This window comes from Bombyx mori, chromosome 24 (assembly GCF_030269925.1).
Source record: "Bombyx mori chromosome 24, ASM3026992v2".
In the NCBI taxonomy this organism is placed as follows: Eukaryota; Metazoa; Arthropoda; class Insecta; order Lepidoptera; family Bombycidae; genus Bombyx; species Bombyx mori.
Window position 1 is genome coordinate 979,832 of NC_085130.1, and position 23,414 is coordinate 1,003,245.

General features: G+C 36.5%; 1 protein-coding gene and 2 non-coding genes across 3 annotated transcripts in view; all 3 read right to left on the bottom strand.

Moving 5' to 3' along the window:
• Positions 1 to 636: 636 nt before the first annotated feature.
• LOC101744212 (thyroid receptor-interacting protein 11) overlaps positions 637 to 23,414 on the bottom strand; it is an 80,776-nt gene continuing 57,998 nt past the window's right edge. Inside the window, exons 3-9 of the mRNA XM_038020123.2 lie at positions 12,578 to 15,754; positions 11,441 to 11,625; positions 11,058 to 11,221; positions 10,171 to 10,374; positions 6,469 to 6,613; positions 5,828 to 6,051; positions 637 to 5,334 (exon numbers count right to left, since the gene is read on the bottom strand). Coding sequence (XP_037876051.1) covers positions 5,120 to 5,334; positions 5,828 to 6,051; positions 6,469 to 6,613; positions 10,171 to 10,374; positions 11,058 to 11,221; positions 11,441 to 11,625; positions 12,578 to 15,754 — 4,314 coding nt within the window. The 3' untranslated portion in view covers positions 637 to 5,119. The remainder of the gene's footprint in view (positions 5,335 to 5,827; positions 6,052 to 6,468; positions 6,614 to 10,170; positions 10,375 to 11,057; positions 11,222 to 11,440; positions 11,626 to 12,577; positions 15,755 to 23,414) is intronic.
• Positions 7,537 to 7,626, bottom strand: Mir12 (microRNA mir-12). Its single transcript, NR_107267.1, has one exon. It is a non-coding gene; the product is annotated as a microRNA mir-12 (primary transcript).
• Mir283 (microRNA mir-283) lies at positions 9,200 to 9,282 on the bottom strand. The gene has a single exon (NR_107247.1). It is a non-coding gene; the product is annotated as a microRNA mir-283 (primary transcript).

Consider the following 23,414-nt stretch of genomic DNA (forward strand, 5'->3'; position numbering starts at 1 on the left):
CAACGATTCACCACATATCAAATCATATGTATCTGATTACTTTTGATGTGAAACTATGTTACAGTTAGTAGAGTTTCCTTCATTAAAATTAAGAAATATAATAGTTAATATCACAAAAATAGTAATTTTGATACTAGAATGCGATTGACGAACAGTAACCGGCGTTACTAATGTAATGTAATGATCCCTTTTCGTACCGTGTAACTATACTTGAGACTTTAGAACTTATATCTCAAGGTGAGTGGCGCATTTACGTTGTAGATGTTTATGGGCTCCAGTAACCACTTAACACCAGGTGAGCTATGAGCTCGTCCACCCATAAAATCAATAAATAAAAAAAATTGGTTTTAATTTTCATGACTTTGAATTTGAGTTGGCAAAAAAAAAATACGCGCAAAAATAATTTTCACAAAGCTATCTGTTATCTATGGGTGAAACTATGGATAGGTCGGTTTTGCATCAAATTTTTTTTATATTTTAAATAAATTCCAATGTACGTCATATAAGCTTGAATATAAAAAATTGTGGGTTAGGCCACTTTTGCGCTGATGGCCTCATATTTCCCAAATCTTAAAACCTAAAGATGTACTGTCCTGATGGCAGAGGGTATATTAGGTAATTAATTAAACAACGATATATTGAAATACAAATATTTTTTATTTATAATTAAATTATAAATCACAATAAGATAACAGACGCATACCGTAATTACAAAATGTACAATATTTTATCTACATTAATGATATTTTGACAGAGTTATAATTTTTAATATTTTCAAGAAATTAATTGGAAGGTGGGTTCTTCTTGTCTAAATTTGTAATATGTAGTTTTTGTTAATTATTATATTTGTCGTAAATATTGTAATAAACTTTGACAAACACTGAACCTTATTGTATGTGTTATACTGTAACTTTTTTGTCTAGGTTTGTATTCTTTCGTATGAAAAGCGCAAGTTCGCATCTTCTCTGTGCTTAGTGCGAGTTTTTTAACGTTCTCGATAGCGTAAAAGTTAACTCAAATTTGTATGGAGTTAGAACGTTTGCTACGTTTGCCGCTAGGGGCGCTGTTCCAATTGCATACAAATTTGAGTTAACTTTTACGCTATCGAGAACGTTAAATAACTCGCACTAAGCACACTTATAGTTTTCTATCAAAATACCAATGACATTGGAATGAGGAATTAACAAGTTAGCATTAAGAGCAAAATGCGGGTACATACAAACGGATTTGTATTTTTATGGAGAACGATATTAGAGAAATTATTTGTATAGCTTATGATCTATATTCATCGCCGACATGTTTCCACTTGATGTCCCGAAATAACGGGGCTCTTGATGCAAAACATTCGAGCTGGATGACGGGGGGGGGGACCTCCAATTTGAGATACGTCGTGAACATAGCGATGGGTGAAAGGAAATTTGATTTAGGCGACATTTTTGCAACTTTACAGGAGAGCTATTTAAATGTTAAAATTCCGAAGAAAAAAAAAACCATAACAAAAAAACTTCTTCACCTATACGAATGTAGTTAGACATTATTGAAGTTCAATTCAAAACATCGAACTGTTGATGCTAATAACAAATACAACGGATCTTTAATTGAAATAATAAATGTCGCGTGTTAAGGGAAATGTCCCTTAAACCAATTAGGCTTTCACCCCTCGATATGCTCAAGACAACCACCACCCCGCCTATTTCTGCCGTGAAGCAGTAATGCATTTCGGTTTGAAGGGCGAGGCAGCCGTTGTAACTATAATTGAAACCTTAGAACTTATATCTCAAGGTGGGTGGCGCATTTACTTTGTAGACGTCTATGGGTTCTAATAACCACTTCAAACCAGGTGGGCTGTGAGGTCGTCCACCCATTTAAGCATTAAAAAAACAATCCCTTCATCTGATCTTTACTATCGCACCATCTACCTCGAACCATGACGACCAACCACAATACGACCCTCCAGCTCTACAATGAGTCCCCCCACCATGTGGATTCCCAACTTCCATGTGCGACAGTGACCGCTCACCACCAGCTCGTGTGTCTTTGAAGACAACAAGAATCACTATTAATATTACCTATATAAAATATATTAGTCTACAATTTAAATGTCTAATACTTCAAATATGGCTATGTCTTGTATAACTATGATTAAATTAGATATTAATTAGGCAAATATAGTTTACTTCTTTGAACTACAACTAAAAGTGTAAAGCAGGGGCCGGCAACCTGTTTATCGTTAAGGGCGCAATGCTAAATTTAAAAATCACCGAGGGCGCATATTTTACAGATAATCAACAGGTATAAATAGGCATTTAAAAAAAAGCAGATTTTTTATAACTTTATTTTGTTGGTGTCATACATAATGATACATATAATTCAGTGTGAAACTTGGGTGTCCATATTTTCAGCTAATTTCTTATAATTGGGGATATATTTAGAGTTTCCGGTCCTTAAACAATTATCTAACTGTATAGTAGTAGTTTTAAATGCCCGGTCTACGCGTGGTCTATTCGAAATACGATCGCACACTAACAAAACATACGTGCGTGTTATTAAATACGCTCAAGGTTAGCAAACTGCTAATCTATGCACAATCCTAAACTCAACTGACTACTGACTTTTTGGCGGGGGAACGCGAGGAGTGAAGTTGTGTGATTTGTTTTATTTTGTTTATTTAGTGTTTCTTCGGGTTTAAATGTGTAATAATGGTGGTTTATTAACTGTTTAATATCTGTGAAAGTGCACAAATGTCGGAAAATGAAACAAAGCTGCTGGACGTAACTTCTCGGGATCCTCCAAAAAGTCCACTGAAAAAATCTTAGTAAATGACCACCATTTTACTGAGATTATATTTCATTCCATTTCATTTCATTTAATTTCATCCCAAAATTAATCATCTTCATTTCATTTCACTCCATAATATCATTTTTCATAAAAATATGAATATAAATTAAAATAAGACATGACTTAAAGGTCTCAGTTACCAGGTCATAAAATCCCATAAAAAAAAAACTGACTACTTGCTGTATATCGCCGTTTGACAAGAGTAAGTAAATCGCTCTGGCTGTCATACATTTGCATTAGTCCAGCGAGGGCGCATTAAAAAATGGATCGGGGGCGCCGCGTTGCCGATCCCTGGTGTAAAGTATATGTAGACATTATTTTACTTTATTAAATCTAACCTACGAATCAAAAGTCAGTTTATGATCGTGTTCATTCAGATATCAATTCATTGTGAACTAGTAATGAGTCGACTATTATCAAAGCCGGCAATGTGACTTTTGGACAATTATTGGTAAATCAGAAAAACGAATTATTGACTTTGGCAGTCACAAAACTCTTCTGAACGACATCTTAGATAAATAACAGGTTAAGTATTAACCTTTATTTAATGCAGGTTTTGAACCGTATTCTTTGAAGGAGACGATTATATTCAAATCAATCTGTATTGACATATCAATAACATTTTTTTATCTAAATGCACAGATTGCCACCTTTGATAATAGACGACTCTAATAAAAAGCGCAGAATTAAATCGTTTTAATATCACAAACTTTGATAAAGCACTAGATCATTCCACTGATTATTTGCATCTTTAACTAACCATAAGATTTATTAAGATTTATTTATTACAAAGATATATTATATAGTTAAGGCGAACAAAAAACCAACATATTGTACAGAAACTAAAATATATATTTACAAATGTAATAAGATGCAATTTATTAACGTTTTTAATTATTTAACAATATTACAGATTTTACACAGCATTTAGATTTGTTATTTACATTAATTGCTCATCTGTTATAGGCACTATTTTTTTGAACTACAATAATAATGATTGGATTGTGTGTGCAGACGCTGAATAATTACTATTGATTTTTTAATTTCTAATTTGACTGTTGCCAAAATAAAAGAATTTGATTCCAGCTCTATACCTCAGCAAAGGCTAATAGGAATGAGTGGGCATTTGTTAAAGCTTGCCCCACCCATCCCACTGTGGTGGTGGTACTAAGACAGAAGTCTGTTCTGGGGTGTGAACAACAACTGTACCAAGCTCCAACACAACCACAAATTTCTTTAAGTTTGCATTTGCAGTCCGTAAAAAAACGCAATTTTCATAAAAAAATTTAAACAAATTACAAAGCTTAAAAAAAAACTAATCATCGATCTGATACAACTAAAATCTCAATTATACTCTATTCCAGTTACGCAGTCTTATTTGACAGATCGTCTTTTCGCATTAAAAGTGTACAATTTCCATAAAATATTCGAAATTGAGTTAATATGCGGAATCATTTGGTATCACCAGTATTTTACTCATAAATACAGTCAAAAGAGCATAATTTACTTTTTTTGTTTACCTATGTTTTGACTACTATTAACAAAATTAATATATAATTTTATCTTACTTTAAAAGACAGATAATGTAACTGTTAAAAATAAAAAAATTATGTTGCAAAGATGATTAATATTAAAAATATCACATGTTAAACCTGTAAAACACTGTCCTGTAAAATTAGTAAGTTTTGAGATTATACAGTTTTAATGCGAGAAGACGAGATGTTATTATTATGTTGATTGTGTGTGTGTGAATTAATTGTATAATGATTTAGATAGTGATTGTGTATTTCTTAAATCATGTTTACGACCATTAACATAAAATGATTATTATTTCAAATAATGCAAAACCTGAAGAGTTACATTTTAAGAAGTGTCAAAAGGGACTTCTTAATTGGAATAGAGTATAATTTTGCACGCGACTGTACGTACTATGACGTCAGACTGATACTTGGACAATCGAAAACAAAAGTGCATTTGCTAAGACAATAAATACACACATATTTTACATTATCGTACAACATTAATATTACTTGGTGTTACACCTTACTCAATACTAGCCGTAGGGCGGGACAGTCGATACAGGATACAATAGAGAGACTTTAATCTCATGTCTCATTGTCTGTGAGGTCGGACAATCAATGAATACTAGACTATGAGTCTGCCCGAATAACTAAGTCTAAGAAAACAAAACGCGAATCCAGTAGCTGCTACTATTATTTCACAGTCGATATCACACGATACCTGTTATTTGTTACGCATCACCCTTATTACTTACCGTTCATCACATATCTTTCAGAACGTATTTCAGTATGGAGCCCTCGGTGTTGCGGGTCTGGTTGACGCCGGTGTCGAGGGAGGGCGCCGCCCTGGGTTCGGGTTCAGAGTCTCGCGATATCACCGACGCCGTCTCTAAAGCGTCCAGATTCTGGAAGAGCAGGTTGTTGGAGCCGTTCGATGGATTCCGTTTGTGTCCCGTCTCGAAGGTCGGATGCGGTCCTGGAACCATCAAAGAGAACGAAGCTAGTACTTTCTTCGGTCTTCATCAATGGCAGACGACAGTCATCCGTGACCATGGAAACTGTCAAGTACTCTGAACGTCGGACATAATATGATGACAGTATAAAAATGCGAGGTTATAACCGTTAACGAAGTTTTACTTGTGGCAGGTGGTAGTCCGCGTGGGTAGGTTATTATTACCCACGCGGCCTACCACCCTGCTTATTTCGGCCGTGAAGCAGTAATGCGTTTCGGTTTGAAGGGCGGGGCAGCCGTTGTAACTATACTTGAGACCTTAAAACTTATATCTCAAGGTGGGTGGCGGATTTACGTCATAGATGGGATCCAGTATTCACTTAAGACCAGGTAGGCTGTGAGCTCGTCCACACATCTAAGCAATGAAACAAAAAATTAAATCTCGTGTTTCGAAATGATTTGTGGGTACATAAAAAAAGGGGGGGGGAGCTTGGATAGTTAAAAAGAGACCACATACCGATCGTAGAGCTTTTCCTAGAAGTAGGCGTGGTACTCCTGCTGCTCTGCGCTATCCCCATCATGTTCGGCAGCGGGGACCTCGGCTTGGACTCGTTCTGGAGGAACTTGACGAACTCCGCCGCTAAGCTATCGGTCGCAGAGTTCGTCTTCACCAGGCCTAGCTTCTCGCATTCCTGCTGATTGAAGTCTAGTATTGTCGAGAGCACCCTGAGCACCTGGATCCTGGAGGGTGATTAATACAACTGAGATCAGTACATTAAAATTTGTAGGAGTGCTGTGGTCGTTTCGTGTAGCTTTTTATCTTTTTCCCCCTACCGAATCTTTGGTAGCCTAAGTTCCAGCTACAAGTGGATTGGTAGATGAACTCCTGAGGTTCGACGATAACACTAAAGGCAGAAATACTGTGTATTTTACTCGAACACTGCAACGTACTTTTTTTTGATGATTGAAGGATTACTGGTGGCCCGGAGGCCTTTCCAGTTTCACCCGGACAGCTTACTTTGTTGTGGTATTACAACAATGCTATTCTTCTTCTTCTTGCTTCGGTTTCCTCAATACTGAGGGTCGTGACCACCACCTATTGCACAATGCTATTATACAAATCAAAATAAAAATAGCACTTCAATAATATTTACTTACTTGTTGACAGTGTTATTCGACTGTGTCAAAACATAATTGATGACCATATTCTTGACTAAATTCTTGTCCACCTTGTCCTGTTGGTTCGATATGGCGTTATAATATCTCTCCTCGGCTGCGGTTACGGACGCTTGGAGAGTTGCGACTGGTTGAATCGAAATGTACAAATTACATTCATGAATAAAACACACACGGACTTCTCATTCGATCTCGTGTAGGGGACCGATCTTCAGAACTTAAAATACATCTTATTGGATTGAATTTAAATGGTCTGAATTTTATCAAATACATATCGTAACTTGAGATAGTAATCAATTGCATACATATGCTATCTAAAACGAAAACAACAAATTCTAGAAAGTCTAGTGCTAAAAAATCTAGTTCATTTGCACAAAACTAAAAACTAGTGTATTTATAAGGGATCTATTTTGAGCTAACGTTGATAACTAAACAAAAACAGGAGTACCAATGTCTACAAATGACAAAAATCAGCTCTTACCATGCAGAATATTATCATGTTGGCATTCACACGAAGGCGCAGTCCGTACGATCTCAAAGTATTATTCAGACACTGGGTACAGATAAGTCATTACACAGACCTTATACTATTATGATAAGAACGGATAACAGCAATTCATAAACTCAAAGACGACTTGAAAATGAGCACGATCTCAGAGTTGCATGTTGCATTAGAGTACTTCATTATGTCATCGAGATATATGCAAATAATTTGATATCCTTCAAATGTGTCAAAAACAATTCGTTAGGACAAAACTTTTTAATTTTTTTTTACTGACGAACAATCAGCGGTTTTTACGTCAACCCTCATTATTTCGTTGAGAATGTCAAAAGACTATTAATCAGTTATTATTGGCGTGCTTGGACGTCATATAGAGCTTTAATAAACTCGAAACTACCGGTGCGTGCCCACTTTTGAACGCGTTAAATACACGCACGCGGTATCGTTTTATTTGCATAGACAACGTACGACCATCACTGTAATGAATAAAATGAGATGTTTTATTTTGACATTACTCATACTTAAATCCCGCTGAAAAAAGCGAGATTTCGTAAATCCGTAATATCTCTATTAGGCTGTGTTAATAACTTATTCCGTTTTTTATTTAATACAACCAGTACCTGAAGTAATACTCAGAAACAATACGGCTCTGTGAATTCTTCTGGCTTCTACGTTTCTATTTAAGAATGAAAATGAACAACAACGAAACAATCAAAACAAACAGTAAATCTTGGGCAACGACTCATTTTGCATTGGAAACCATTTTCATTGATTCAATTATTAGTCAAGTTGAATAGACCCTATTTGATGATATGCATACATAGACGATACTATACATACATGCTATGAGGTTAAGTTGGGCAGTTAATTGATGTAGTCTGCAATAAAATCAACAGCCTTGGTTAAATATCCAGTTTCGGCTAAAGTTATGATATATGAGCACTTGAAGATTTCGTTACAAATTAAGATGGCTTTTAGCCGCATATTTTACGATAAACAGTGTGATATCCATCTAAACTTAGTCATTAGGTTTGAGCCCCGTGAGCTCACTAACTAGTTAAGGTTCCGCTGATATAGCCTCTCAAGGCTAATCAGCTCAGGTAGGAAAGATAAAAAATCTAAACTGAACGCCAACAGCGACAGGAACAGCACGCGGTTTCAACCAGTTCCATATTTTGATTTACATTAATCTTTGTAAGTAAATGAAATAATCAAAATGTTTCCAAAGCAAAACTACAAAACACAATAAAAGTGCAAGGAACGACTTGCAGGTGCAAAATTTCGAAACAAACACAAGCAAAAAAAAAACGGACATCACGACGAAAAGCCATCGCCTCGATCAAACCCCATATGGTAATCTGAGTGTAGCGCAAACGTGTGCACCGCCATCTTACCATCGTACGACGGTAAGTGGTAAAACGTACGGATGACAGTACACAGCCGCGGTGTAAAGCCTCACAGTTACCAAATGAGATTAGATCGAAGCCGGCGTAAGCTTGGCTCTTCAAATTAATATTGTACTGCATTCGAAAGCTGTATTTTTTAACGCCACATTGAATCAACTAAGTCATGGTTTCGGGATATTGGCGATAATATATTTGAAAGAAAATGTCACTAAATTGTATAACGTTCAAAATTACGTATAAGCATTTTTATTTTCAATGCCTGTGTTATGCCTGAGAACACCAGAGGGTACATAGTTGATTCAATCCAGTTAAGATAACAAAAAAGAATATCCGAATTACAAATGCATTCTAGAACATTATTTGTCTTTATTTATGGAGGATTTCATATATCAAGATTTATTGTTGTTTAATATAACAATATAGATTCTGTTATAGTAAATGAATTAATTACGAAAAACGAGTAGATGATTTTGTATATTAATTTATAATGCAGACTTATATCAAATTATTGGTAAAAATTGGTTATAGCCCTTCCTACGTTTTCGGGGGAAAAAAAATCAATACTGGCATATGGCTAAAGCAAAAAAACAAAACAAAAAAAAATCAAATATCCATGCTGTAGCATGTAAATGCCAAGCTATTCTAGACAAACAAACAGCTCGCTGCTTTAAAACAAATCGAATCAATTATAACAAAACGGACACACTCTAAAAGCATGATGACTGATCGTCAACGTACACAAACATTTATTTGACATTCAACTTACGTGTGTCAAGCGTTTTTCGATTTTATTACTATGCAGAAATACGTATCATAACTGTATACCAGCTGATAGCCTGGGATTAATAAAGCCCAGAATTACCAGCTGATATTTAGTCGGGAAACGTTCGTTAAAACTTGCTGATACCCATTGATCGAATCTATTCATTCTTATGTAAGATTCAAAATTTAGACATTGTCTATCATAGTTATAATAGACACAAGGCAAACTAGACATATCCAAGAGAATGTATATTTATATGCATAAGTTAGAAGTAATACTTCTCTGGCAGGCTTAAACTGTTTAAGACCATTAATGAAATGCCAAAGATATTGAAGAAAACCAAAAAAATGTGTAAAAAACGTAAAAATGACCTATTTAATGCAACTTTAACCGCTAAATATAAGATATGACACAATTACGTTAAGCTAAAATAGCGTATACAGTCTAGAACTACAAAACACACTATTAATTTCAACGTGCCAAAAGAAGTGCAACTTCAATACTTTGTTCTTAAACAACACTAATACAACTACAGTACTTACTACAATAAAAAATACTGGCAAATCTAAAACTTTGCAACTATTCATTACCTACAACATTGCCATGGTGACTACTAATAAGTGTCGATAATAATAATTTGACAATCTGCAAAAATTTAACACGATTTTTAAGTTGTTCACATTATTTTACAATGAACAGTCAAATTGAATAGATGCATTCGATAAAGCGCACTGTTAAGACTGTAATGTTGCATATATGGCACTTATTTAGCTTGTTTTACCATTAAAATACGAGTTAGGAGGGTTTCAAAGCGAAGCTTTTTACTTAGGGCAGGCTACGGATTAGCTGTGACCCTGGTAATGCTGATATTCATGGGTAACGATAAAGGTATATATCGGCAATCGATAACTAACTAGATGAACAGACAATAAAATTTAAAGCTAAAAAATATATCTATTGATTTTATTATTAATTTAAAAGATAGAGTAGAACTAAAACAAAACCAAACCAACCTTGTTCCTTCAAGTCATTTATTTGCGCGGTTTTGGTTTCGACTTGATCTCCAAGTCTACTGGCCGCTTGTAGCCCGGCCAGTGCCTCTTGTACCTTAGCATTGAGTCTTGCTATCTCGTCTTGGAGGTCGTTATTTCTATGTTTCAATTCTTCCATTTTGTTTCTTATTTTCTCTGTTGCCGCGTGAACGTCTCGTTCTTTATCTGCAAATGAATATTTAGTGGGAATGAAATTAAAAACAGCTTAAAAAAATAAAATCCACAATTTTAAGGCAACGCTAATCTCAAAAAGCCAAATATTCTCGTGATCATTTCTCGCGTTACATTAAGATGATATGATTTCCACCTAATATCTCAACGTGAATGATGGCATTTACATTGTGTCAGACTACAGGACGCTCTCCATAGATATAGAATGCTAGAGTCAATTAAAAAAAGGCGATTTCAAAACAACTCCTGAACGTATAGCATCCAATATATGAGAGAGATTTTTTTTTTCCACAGGAGAAAATCGCCGGATCCCCACCCGCACGGCAGGTGGGGTATGTGGGAGTCGAACCTCACTAAAAACTCCTGCCGCTCACAGCCGGCGCCCTACCCCGGACCGGGTGGGAACCCAGTCGGAGTTATTGAGACGGCGGGACAGGGTTTACGCAGAGCACATTACATCCATCCCGATATGAGAGAGATAGACAAACCTCGTTACGGGGAATTGTAAACTACGTTAACCAATCCACGGTCTCCACTCCAGGACTCTTCGTTATCCCAACGATTATCGGTTATAGCTTACTAAGCGACTTTTAAACTTTCGGACCAGCCGTACCATAAGCATCTACGTCTCGGTTCCGTAGATCACGACAAGGACGTTAATGGCTTCTGAAACTTACCTAGTTGGAATTGTTCTAAAACGACTTGCAGATTAGTTAGCGCCGCTTCGCTACGACTCCTAGCGTCTTCTGCTTCACTCAATCTCCCTTGCACTTCTTCCCTTTGCTTCTCTAGAAGCTTTATTTGATTACGAAGAGTTTCCACTTCTTGGTTGGCTCGGATGCTGTAAATATGACGATAAATAATATGCAATAGGATGCAACTTGCGCAGGTTACCGTCTCACGGGCCTCGGCCTGCATCAGCATGTCACAATCTGCAAAAGTCCAGTACGTCTGGATGTCAAGGTGTTTACGTTGCTTTACCTTACACATTCCACCGATCTACTAAGGGATCAGGTAATTAAAAAGATTTCGTTATATTTAATTTTATATACATACAAACCTATTACTCGTGTAGACAGTGCTTGTCTGTTTAGCTCGTTCTTCGACTTGGTGCAGCCTTGTCTGACATTCGGTCAACTTCTGTTCAGACACCATCAGCTCCTGCGTGTAGCTCTCTTCGGTTTCCACTAGATGCAACCTGAGCCTGTCCAGCTCGCGGGCAAGGTTCTGCTCTTTCTCCGACAACTAATTTTGAAGAAATGAAGCATTTTGGACTTTAATATGCAAGCGATTGAGGACATATTTCTGCCGTGAAGCAGTAATGCTTTTCGGTTTGAAGGGCGGGGCAGCCTTTGTAACTATAGAGCTTAGAACTTATATCTCAAGGTGTGTGGCACATTTACGTTGTAAATGTCTATGAGCTCCAGTAACCACTTAACCCCGGGTGGGCTGTGAGCTCGTCCACATATCTAAGCCAAGTTGTAGTGATTAGCTTACGAAGAAAGTAGAATTAGGGATATAATAATAGGAAAGAGTAATTGTTTTAGAGCAAACAAAGTTTACATAAAATAAAATGGTACTCAACTGTTTTTCTTCGCCTATTTAACAGATTGCACCGGTTTTAAACATAAGTTGTTTTACACAATTTTTTATTGTTTTAAAGATATTCGCAGTCAAATAATAAAATACAAACACATTTTTGTTCTGGTACAGTTAAATGCCACTCTTTTTTTTACTACCTAAGCTGATAGATAGATCATACCAGCGTCACCGGGCTAGTAGGTGAGCTCACGGAGCTCAAGCCTGACGATGTTGCTAACACGAACCCTAGCAAGAGCCATGCTTCGCAGAATATACCACCGAATCGGAAACGCGACCCACTGAGAAACTCAGTGAGCTGTGTCTGTGGGTTAATTTACTCGCCGAGCCCTTCGTCGTAAGGGACGGGTTCGACGAGAACGATAACCGGTAAATTCTACTCCATAATCTTAGACGGTGAACATTTTTGAAAGAGAGAATAGACAAACTACTAACTGCTCAATGATTTGCATAAATCACAAGTAGGTCTTACGATTATCGCAATGAGCGTACAATGGGCGTACCCATTGTGAACGTTATTTATTGTTATAAGAAAATAATAATATAAAAAACAACAATAAAATCTTAGAATAAATCTACTAGATATATAATTAATTACCTGTAAATTTTCTGCTGTCAATTTCTTGACGACTTCAAGTTGTATTGTAAGATTCTTATTCAGATTATCACATTTCTCAGTCAGGTTATTGACAGTTTCACCGGCATTGTCCAGTTCCGCTCTCATTTTCAGGGATTCGCTCGTAGCTTGATTCAGCTTTACAATTGCATCATCTTTTTCTTTCAGAATTATTTTCAAATTTTCACAATTCGCACAATTTTGTGAAACATTTTGTATCAAATGATCTTTTTCTTCAAGTAATCTTCTGTATTCGTTGGTGTGCTCCATTAGAACTTGATTAAGCCTTTGAATTTCATTATGGTATTGTATACTTTCGTTGTGTTTCAAATTGACTAAATTAATTAATTCTCCTTTTTCAGAATTTATCTTATCTACAGTAATCTTATAGTCATTGACTGACTTCTCAATTTGGTCGTATTCAACTTTCAAATCAATTAGTTCAGTTTCTTTCGCGCTCACATTATTTTTTAGTTCAATGACCTGTTTCTCTAGAGCTGTCTTCTCTGAAAGTAATGTAGCGTATTCATCATTATGATGTGTGCTATTGTCCACGGTTTTAATTTTGTCCGTAAGTTCGACTATTGATTGATTCAGTTCTTTTATTTCTTTGTCTTTGTTTTCAATGGAAATCTTGTAATCGCGACCAGAATTTTCAAGTTCCCCTAAATGGTTAGTCAATGTGGATATTTGGGCATTCTTCACATTTACTTCATCATGTAAGATCATAATCTGTTTAGATATTTCTTCCTTTTCTAAATTCAACTTACTTATTTCCGCTTGTAATTCTTTGACATTTTCGTCAAATCTGTTACGTTTTACAGTTGCGTCTTCTAATGAGTTTTTGAGGCTTTGTATTTCTTCATTTTTTTTAGATAACGTGTTTTCTAAGTCGGTTACATTTTGACTCAAGTTTGCCAGTGAAATGGCGTTTTGCGCAACAGTATTATTAAGTGTATCAATCAATGTATCCTTGTCGTTTAAATCTGTTACTAATTTTTCGAATTCTTCTTCTAAATGCACAATTTTGGAATCGGTATTTGACAGTTCTGTCTCTAGTTGGATTCGTCTTTCATTGAGTTTTTTGTTTTCAACTTTCAAGCTTTCAACTTCAATATCCATAAGCTCTTGTTGGATAAGCTTAGCCTTAAGGTCTTCCATTGTCAGTTTTAATGTATTCAAGTCTTGATCTTTTTTATTATCATTTTTAGTCAGAAGCTCGCTTTCATTTTGTTTTAACAATTCTATTTCTTGTTTGAGAGTTTCAATTGTTTTACTTAAAGATGTTTTTTCTTTGATAGCTTGTTCAAGATGGCCGGTCAAAGTGTTACTTTCTTCATTTAGTTTATCAAACTCTGTTCTGGGTACGTGATTATCTTTCAATTGTAACTGTTCTTTTAAAAAGCCAACTAGTTCTACCCCTTGCAATTGACTTTGTTCTACTTTTGCGAAATTTCTTGACAATTCTTCTAATTTTGATTCGTTGTCTGAAAGTGCCTTCTTTAACAATGTTTCATTCGTTTCAGATTGTGTATTTTCTGAAATGTTTCTTCTTAAATCTTTTTTTAATTCATCTATTTCCTTCATTAGTAGAACCTTGTCATTTTCTATTATATGAACATCTATAGACAGTTGCTCACTCTTAGCGTTTGCTGCGTTCAAAAGTTTCTTGAGATTATCAATTTCATCAGAAGCTGCTTTAAGTTGTTCTGTTTGTTGAACACACGCACTGTTCTCCAGCTCTTCGACATCTCTAGTCTTATTTTGAAGCGTTTCCACCTCATTTAACATAGCCGTATATTTACCTTTTAGATCATTTAAAGTTTCTTGTAGTACGAATTTCTCTGCTTGAACTTCCGCCAGTTCTTTTTCAATCCTTTTAATTTCACATTCAAACGATTTGTTAAGCTTATTTGAATCTGCTAGTTCAGTTTCTAATTTAGCCAGATTATCTTCATGTGTCTCTATTATGGGTTCTAATTTGGATGTGTTTTTTAAGACTGCTATTTCTGATATGAGAAAATCATTATTCTTTTTCATTTCGTTTAATTCACTTTCGTAATGTTGAATATCTGTTGTTAGAAAGTCGTTCTCTGCTGTTAAGTCATCAATCTGAGTTTTCAAATGGTTTATATTTAGGTTCTTTTCAGACAATTTTTGTTCTAGTGTATCAATGTCTCTTTTGAATGAATTCACTGTTTTTAAAACACTTTCAAGTTTATAAAGCACTATACTGTCACCAGGTGACGGTATTTCACCCACGTAATCTATCGGAAGTTCGAAATTTACATATTTATTGTACAGCTGCATGAATTTCTCGGCTTTTATTGTTTTATGTTCCTCCGTTTCATGGTTTCCAGAGGACCTTTGGTTCAATTGATGTTTGAGTTCACCGATTTCTCGTTTCAAATTTTCAATAACGCTTTTGGCGTTATCGTCAATATTGATCTCATCCAATTGTAAGTCTAAGTTCTTTCTGTTCTTCAATTCGTTCAATTCCTTTATAACTTCGTCGTACTGTTCTTTCGGCACTGTATTCGATTTTTCTGTTTTCTTTATCGCGAGTTCTATTTCATGCTCTAATTTAGTCACTTGTTCTTGCAGTTTAAATACCTCTTCATGAAGTTCTTGGTTCTCTTCTTGAAATTTTTCAGCATTTTCTCTTAGCAGACTGTGTATTCTTTCTAAATTCTGATACTTATGCGACAATGTTTCAGAATCAGCACTTTTAACTTTGAGGTTTTCGATTTCTTTGTCTCTTTCGCCTATTTTTTCTAACAGTGTCTTTACCTCCACAGCGTAATCATCATTACTTGTTTTTAGTTCCTCGTGCTCCTGTTTAAGAACTTCAAAATTTTTTTGTAGTTCTTTCTTTAATGTTAGTAACCTTTCCATTGCCATCTGGTGTTGGTTATCCAGATCTTCTAGATTGACCGTCAAGTTTTTGTTTTCTTCTCTGAGCCTATTTAGTTCTTCTTCATTGTCCGGCTTCAAGTCCACGGTGGCTCTTTCTTTCAAGGAGGATATTTCATCTTGAAGAGTCTGTATTTGATGCTTATATTGGTTTTCGAGATTTGGATTTGATTTTGACGTTTCCGCCGGTGGGTCCCAGTACCAGCTTGTCTCGTCTTCTTTGATGCCATTTTTCCTGTAGTGCCTCTGAAAAAAGAAAGGAAAAATTTAGCATCTATGAAGTGCACTGGATAGTTTCAAATTGATCAATACATAATAGGGTGGTGAGGTTTTTGCAACCAGTGATCCATATTTCAGAACTTAACTAAACGGTCTACTTAATACACTGTTTGGTATGTCATTTTTTTAATTATTCATATGGTGTCAAAGCTCAGTTGCAGACACTTAAATTTAGCTAAGAGCGCGTGGTGCAATTAGTTGCCTTTTAACATCCATATAATAGTTTTCACCATAAAAGCGGTTTTAGTATCAAGAAACTTACGCTCTAGGTAATAAGTGAGAATCATCATATGATTGCATTGAAAAACAATATTCATTGGGAACACCAAGTAGCTACGTATGATATTACTCGGCACAGTGATACCGACAAATTGAAAGAACAAATAAACGCCAAAGTCGGCAGCACGGGGCGGATGCGTTTATGCAGAAACGAAGCAACGCATATTTTTTTTATCTCAACAACTATCATAATAATATCTATATATTAATACGTGAAGCAAAAACTTTGTACCTCTTTTTACGAAAATTGTGCGGACGGAGGAGTATGAAATTTCCCACACTATAGAGAATACAGAGAAGTGCAGAATGCTATTTTTTTTTTAAATTGTACATTAAATCGATAAAAAAAAACATTACACGCACTACCATGTATTTGATACTCACACACACATATAATATATACTCTTTATTTATTGTCAAACTTTTGTTATTGCTTAAGTCTGTGTTCAAATTCAGAATAGGTTAATATTGTTTATCTTAAATATTATTTATCTATAGTGTAGTCTTGGAAAAATATGTGATTATCGAAGTATAATAAGTCTTTGACAATAGAATCATAATAATGTTCAGATTTATAATTTCAATTAATTATAGTCGAATTTCGACTAATGTGGGACCACTAATCAAATTAAATGCTGTTTAATTAAAAGATAAAGCTAAGTTCAGGCACACATAGAAAATATATGAAGCTCGCAAATTAGAATGTTTTCATTTCAGTCAAATGATTTGGTGACCGCAAAACAAAACCTTCTAAACCAAAATTTGTAGTAATCAGCGCCTTGAAATATAAGAAGACATTCTAGAACGCACCGTACAATGTAACTACTACTACACATACAAACAACACAACATATTTACTACTAGCGACCCGCCCTCGCTTCGCTTCGGAAACATTAAATTTTATTAATGATAGCTGAGTCCCGCGATGTTACCCGCGGTTATTGTCGTACCGCGGGTGAAGCCGCGGGGCGAAGCTAGTCTAAAAAAAGTAGTTACTCCTTATATCATCAGCTACCTGTTAGTGAAAGTCCCGTCAAAATCGGTCCAGCCGTTCCAGAGATTAGCCGGAACAAACAGACAGAAAAATTGTAAAAAATGTTATTTTGGTGTGTGTATGTACCGTATACATATTCGTATGCATGTAGTAAAAAGAGGCTATTTCAATATTACAAACAGACACTCCAATTTTATTTATATGTATAGATTTATAAACATTTACTAAAAGCAAATGCTTAAAGCTTCGTTTATCCACTATTACCATGTAATTCGAATAATTGAATTTTGCAGACAATTACGAGTTACCACAAAATTAAGCAATTGATAAAAATTCAAACGAAACTCATGAGGTCATTACTTTTCGAGTTAGCATACTAACAAGGCGATAACAGTTATTTTGCGTTACGTTTTAGAAAATTAATGGATTAGTAATTTGTTAATTCATTATTTTATATCAACATGGGCGGCAATACTTACAGTATTGTATATACGGATCTCAGAAGCCGCTTAGCACTAAGGTCGTCTCATCTTAATATTACCGTGAAATCTACCAGCACTGGTAAAATTTACCGCTTTTAAGCTTAGAATTATCAAACTATAGGACCATTCTAAGAATTTACATATAACATTTTCTTTACTCTTCTAATTATTTTTTCTATTTTCCAAGATAAACAACCATTGTCTCCATTGTATAATAATATCGATAATATTTTGTATTACAGGTTAATTTGGCTGAAGCGCATTAGGAATAAATACAGAAGAACTGTCGGTCGATTTAATGTTATTAAGCTAAAAAATAATAGTTTTAAAAAACTAACAAAATACGCTTTTATAGAAAATCTAACTAAAAAATAGAAAATAAATATTAATAAATTTAAATTAAAAATAGTGTAAGAAAAAATGATTTTATTGTAAAAAAAAGCGTAGGCTGCTTTTGAGGATATTATCAAAATAACCCTTCTAGTCATATCTGTTCATAAAAGCGTGTTTCTTTCTATAAAAGCGTGGTAGAGTTGACATTGTTATTTATATTTGACATTCAACAAGTGTGATATACTGACATCTAAGTTGAAATAAATGATTTTGAATTAGCGTATTTTTTTGTTTTTTTAAACTGTTATTTATTTTTCATTTTTAGTTGAATTTCAAATTACTCAATTTTTTCTTCTATTATTTTTAAAATTTAAATTGTCATCGTTCCTTAATAAGTATACCAAATTTCGAGTTAATCCGACGTTTTGAAGGGGGTCAAAATCGTGTTCAAAAATTCCGTCACATACGTCCGAAGCTAATAAAAGCGTATTAAAAAGAAACCTGACTCTCTCGTGTACAAACTCATCCCAAGTGTACATTTAACGAAGCAGATGCGAAGCTAATTGTTTGTCATTGTTATAAACGCCTTTCATTTAACATTGGCTTATATTTAAAACGTACGTGTCCTCCCCGTCAGGTATTTCGGGAGGAGGGGGAGGAGGGGAGGAGGGGAGGAGGGGAGGAGGGGGGAGGATGGGGAGGATGGGGGAGAAGGGGGAGGATGGGGGGAGGGGGAGATTAATTCGTCTAACGTCGTCGAAATTGTGTGAATGCTGTTTTTTTGAGCGAAGATTGGACAATTTTAGGATATTGTCAGTTTAAGTTATATAACCGTTCTCACTTTCGGGATGTAATGTAAAGTCATTGCTTCACCATTTCAGAATTCAGTGTGCTCAGTGCGAGTTTTTTAACGTTCTCGATAGCGTAAAAGTTAACTCGAATTTGTTTGAATGAAAAAGAAGTTTGTATGCAGTTGGAACATTAGCCTATGTTTGCTGCTAGGGGCGCTGTTTCAACTGATGTTCCACGCTTTTTTTTTACAATAAAATCCATATTTTCTTACACTATTTTTAATTCAAATTTATTAAAATTAATTTTCTATTTTCTAGTTGGATTTTCTATAAAAGCGTATTTTCCTGTTTTTTTTAAACTATTATTTATTTATCATTTTGTAGTTGAATTTCAATTTTTTCAAAAAATTTTTAAATATTGAATTTTCATCTGTCCTTAATAAGTATACCAAATTTCGAGTTAATCCGAAGTTTTGAAGGAAATCAAAATCATGTTCAAAGATTCCTTTACAAACATACATACGTCTGAAGCTAATAAAAGCGTATAAAATATATCTAGTCATATTGTATTTGCATCGAATGTAACAGAGTCCCGAGTGAATTCACGTCATTCTCTCTGTATAAATATCAGGTATGGGAAGGCAAACGTATGTTTGTTCATACGTTATCTTCACGCTCATAGGTGAGACTGACTCACCCGGTACAAATACCGATACAATTACTAAGTATTTCTGCGATCTAAGTATCGGAATAGGCATTTAATATTAAGTGTTATATTGAATTGTAATTATATTAACCGCTCAAACTCTAACATATTTTATACGAATGATAAAGATACAGTAACAGCCAATAATAATACAGCCGAACCGATTTGCCTATCGCTGAAGATTTTTGAGTCTTGTTTATTGAAAACATTTGTCAAAAATTAAGTCGTCGTGGCCTAAAGGATAACACGTCCGGTGCATTCGTATCTACCGATGCAACGGTGTTCAAATCCCGCTGGCGGGTACCAATTTTTCTAATGAAATACGTACTTAACAAATGTTCACGAGTGATTTCCACGGTGAATGAATAACATCGTGTTATAAAAATCAAACCCGCAAAATTATAATTTGCTTAATTACTGGTGGTAGGACGTCTTGTGAGTCCGCACGGGTATGTAACACCACCACCCTGCCTATTTCTGCTGTAAAGCTGTAATGCGTTTCGGTTTGAAGGGTGGGGCAGCCGTTGTAACTATACTTGAGACCTTAGAACTTGTATGTCAAGGTGGGTGGCGGCATTGTAGATGTCTATGGGCTCCGTTACCATTTAACATCCGGTGGGCTGTGAGTTCGTCCACACACCTAAGTAATAAAAAATAAATAAAAAATTGCGCTCAAGAAACACATATAGGAAAAGTGCATCTAAGAGCTACATCTATTCAAGATAGTCAAGCTTCTAATTTCCGAGTTATGACTATTATTATCACACTAAAACATTCGGTCTAAATACGTGCCTATAGTCTTATACAAGTAATGACAGCGGCGGAACACGCGGCAAGTCAAGCGTGAAGCGATAATACCCTTGCCTTGACAACTAAACGAGTAATAAGACCTACGTGTCTTTATTGATAGCTCGGTAATGAAATGCACGAACAGTACATTTTGTATAGTTTGAATGCGAAACAAATAAAACTTTATTTGAGTATTAAAATATAAGACTGTAACAAATTTGATGGCATCAAATTGATGGTAACAAGATCTGACGGGCGACATCTATATTAACCACTAGCTGTACCCGTCCGCTTCGCTGGGCATTTAAAATTAACATTATTATTTCTCACCCCCATAAAGATTCTCATCATTAACGCCCCCGCAACTGGTGTAGGGAGTCCAACACTCATATAAATATTAGCCTATCCATTAAGTACATTTATTTTCTACATAGAGACCAAGTTTCAAGTCAATCGGATGCACGGTTCAGTAGTTATAACGGAACATCCGTAAAAACCACTGTAGATTTATATATTGGTATAGATATAGATTTTGTACGAGCAGGGAAAAAGCACTTGCTTTGTGGGGTCATAGATTACCAGGATGAATGATGGGCGAACGACTCAACTGGTGGCTTATCGGAGCACATAGACCTCATAATTTTACACGATCCATCTTGGGACATGACCTGGAAGTCTCTTCTTGTATTTCATAACAACTGTCCCCCTGAAACGCTCATTTTCTTCGCTGCGTAAATATATATATATATATATTTTTTATTTTATTTTTTTGCTTCTATGGGTGGACGAGCTCACAGCCTGGTGTTAAGTGGTTACTGGAACCCACCTTAAAATATGAGTTTTAAGGTCTCAGTCTATACTGAGTAACTATTTACAACGGCTGCCCTACCCTTCAAACCGAAACGCATTACTGCTTCACGGCAGAAATAGGCAGGGTGGTGGTACCTACCCGCGCGGACTCACAAGACGTTGTACGACCAGTAATTACGCAAATTATTATTATTCGGGTAAATGACCCGAATGGTGGTAGTAACTACCCGTGCTGGTTCAGAACACGCCCCACTATTAATAAAAGGTGTGGTTTTGTTATGCTGTTTAGTTACAGAAGAGATATAGAGATAAAATCGGCCATACCCTCGCGTGGTCCAACGTTATCTCGGTGAAAACATACAACCATTAGTGGTTCGGTCCGCGAGAGATTTAGATAAGCGTTATCTGGGATCAATTGAGGATCCTGGCTGTATGTATCCTTGACGGGGAACGATTTAAGTTGTAAGCTTAATTTGAAAACTGCTGACATCGAAAATAATTTTGCGAAAGCAATTTTTTATTTTTGTTCACGATTATAATTTTATCGGGACTAGAAGGGTATGGTAGAAAATCTCCCACCTTCTAATCTAGAAGGCCCCATAGAAAATCACGCCACCGGACCAGAATTTATCCATACTATTTGGACCCACTGAGTTCGCCCACGGCTCGTTTTTCAGAGACCTTTAGTGCCACGTTTGGAATGAACTTTTCTCCTCGGTATTACCCGAGAGCTATGACATGTCTTTGTGTGAAGTTGGCGGAGAGTACACAGCGGTAGACAGCGGCTTGGCTGGTCTTCTGGCATTGCTGACGTCCATGAGCGATAGTAACTCATCATCATCATAGTCGGTTGCTCTTGGCAGAGCAGTCGTGGTCATGTGGAATTCTTGCTTATTAAAGCCTTGACAGATGTTTTCCACAGTTTGCGAACCGAGGCCCAGCGTACGCACTCGTTAAGTGGGGTTTCAGTAAGGTATTTCACCTGATCAGTCCAGCGCATGGGGATTCGTCCACGAGATCTCTTACCATTGACCCTACCCTGAACAACAAGTTTTTCGATAGACTCTGCTGGCCGTCGCGATACGTGTCCAAAATATCGAAGAAACCTGGATTGCACTGTTGACGACAACCTTTGAGAGATATTTAGTTCTTTTAGGATCGAGGCGTAGCTACAGTAAGTAACTACTCAGCATTAAATGGGTCGTGTGCTAGTCTGTCTACAAGAGCAAAAAACGATAAGGCTATTAGTAGACGACGCTTAATTCCAAGTAAGATTCGGCTCTAGTGTTAGAGGCACTTCCTAAGGAGTATTGTGGTATAAGAGAACAACGATTCAAACCATCCAACGCTTCAAACCGGAACGAACGGTGGCTCTGATGGCGACCGAAATGCGCAGGACCATGGCACCAACGTGGGGTAAATATTAAACCATAAACGAATCGCGACCGACCTGAACGCAAACACGACTTCATCAAATAACATTTATACGACAATAAACGTTTCCGCATTAAAACAGCGCGCAACTATAAAACTGAAAACGCGGAAATCTAGATTACCAGTCGAACAATAAAACAAAGGCCTAGGACCCGGGGCTCGCGAGCTGTTAAAACTTTACGCCCCTTTGTGAGTGGAGGCTGTATCATGTGACCGCCGCGATAAAAACAAGTCATTCGTTACCGGTGTACTTTATGAATATGCGAAATCAATTTCCTAGTTGACTACTCGGTGGAAGTTCGGGTTATTGTATTGTTCATCTAGACTAGCTGGCATTAAAGTCCTAATAGTATGGTCATCATCATCATCAGCCTTTATCTGCCCATTGCTGGACATAGGCCTTCCCCAATGCCTTTCACATAATGCGGTCCTCCACCTTCCGCATCCAACGACTTCCCGCCGTGCGCACTAAGTCGTCAGTCCACCTGGTTGGAGGACGCCCCACGCTCCTTGTACCCATCCGTGGCCTTCATTCGAGGACTTTCCTCCCCCACCTGGCGTCGCTGGCTCGACAGATGTGACAGACCCATTGCCACTTCAGCCTGCTAACTTTGAGAGCTATGTCGTCGACTTTGGTTCTCCGTCGAATTTCTTCGTTCCGGATTTGGTCCCTTAGAGAAATACCGAGCATAGCTCTCTCCATCGCTCGCTGTGCGACTCTTAACTTATGGGCCAGCCCTGCCGTCAGTGTCCAGGTTTCCACGCCGTAAGTCATCGCGGGGAGAACGCATAATTTCACTCCTACCCTATGACAGGGAGCCCATGCCCGGACAGTAGGGTTCGCCCTGAGGCCCGTTCCGTACCCTTACAAGGGGGTACGACGACGACATAGTTAGTCCAATAAACTCATTAGACGACATCCACGAGAAGGGACAGTTACTATTCCAGATCCACGTCCATTTCCGAAAGAGCGGAATTCATGAGGAGCTTGTTCGCAACGCTACCGACG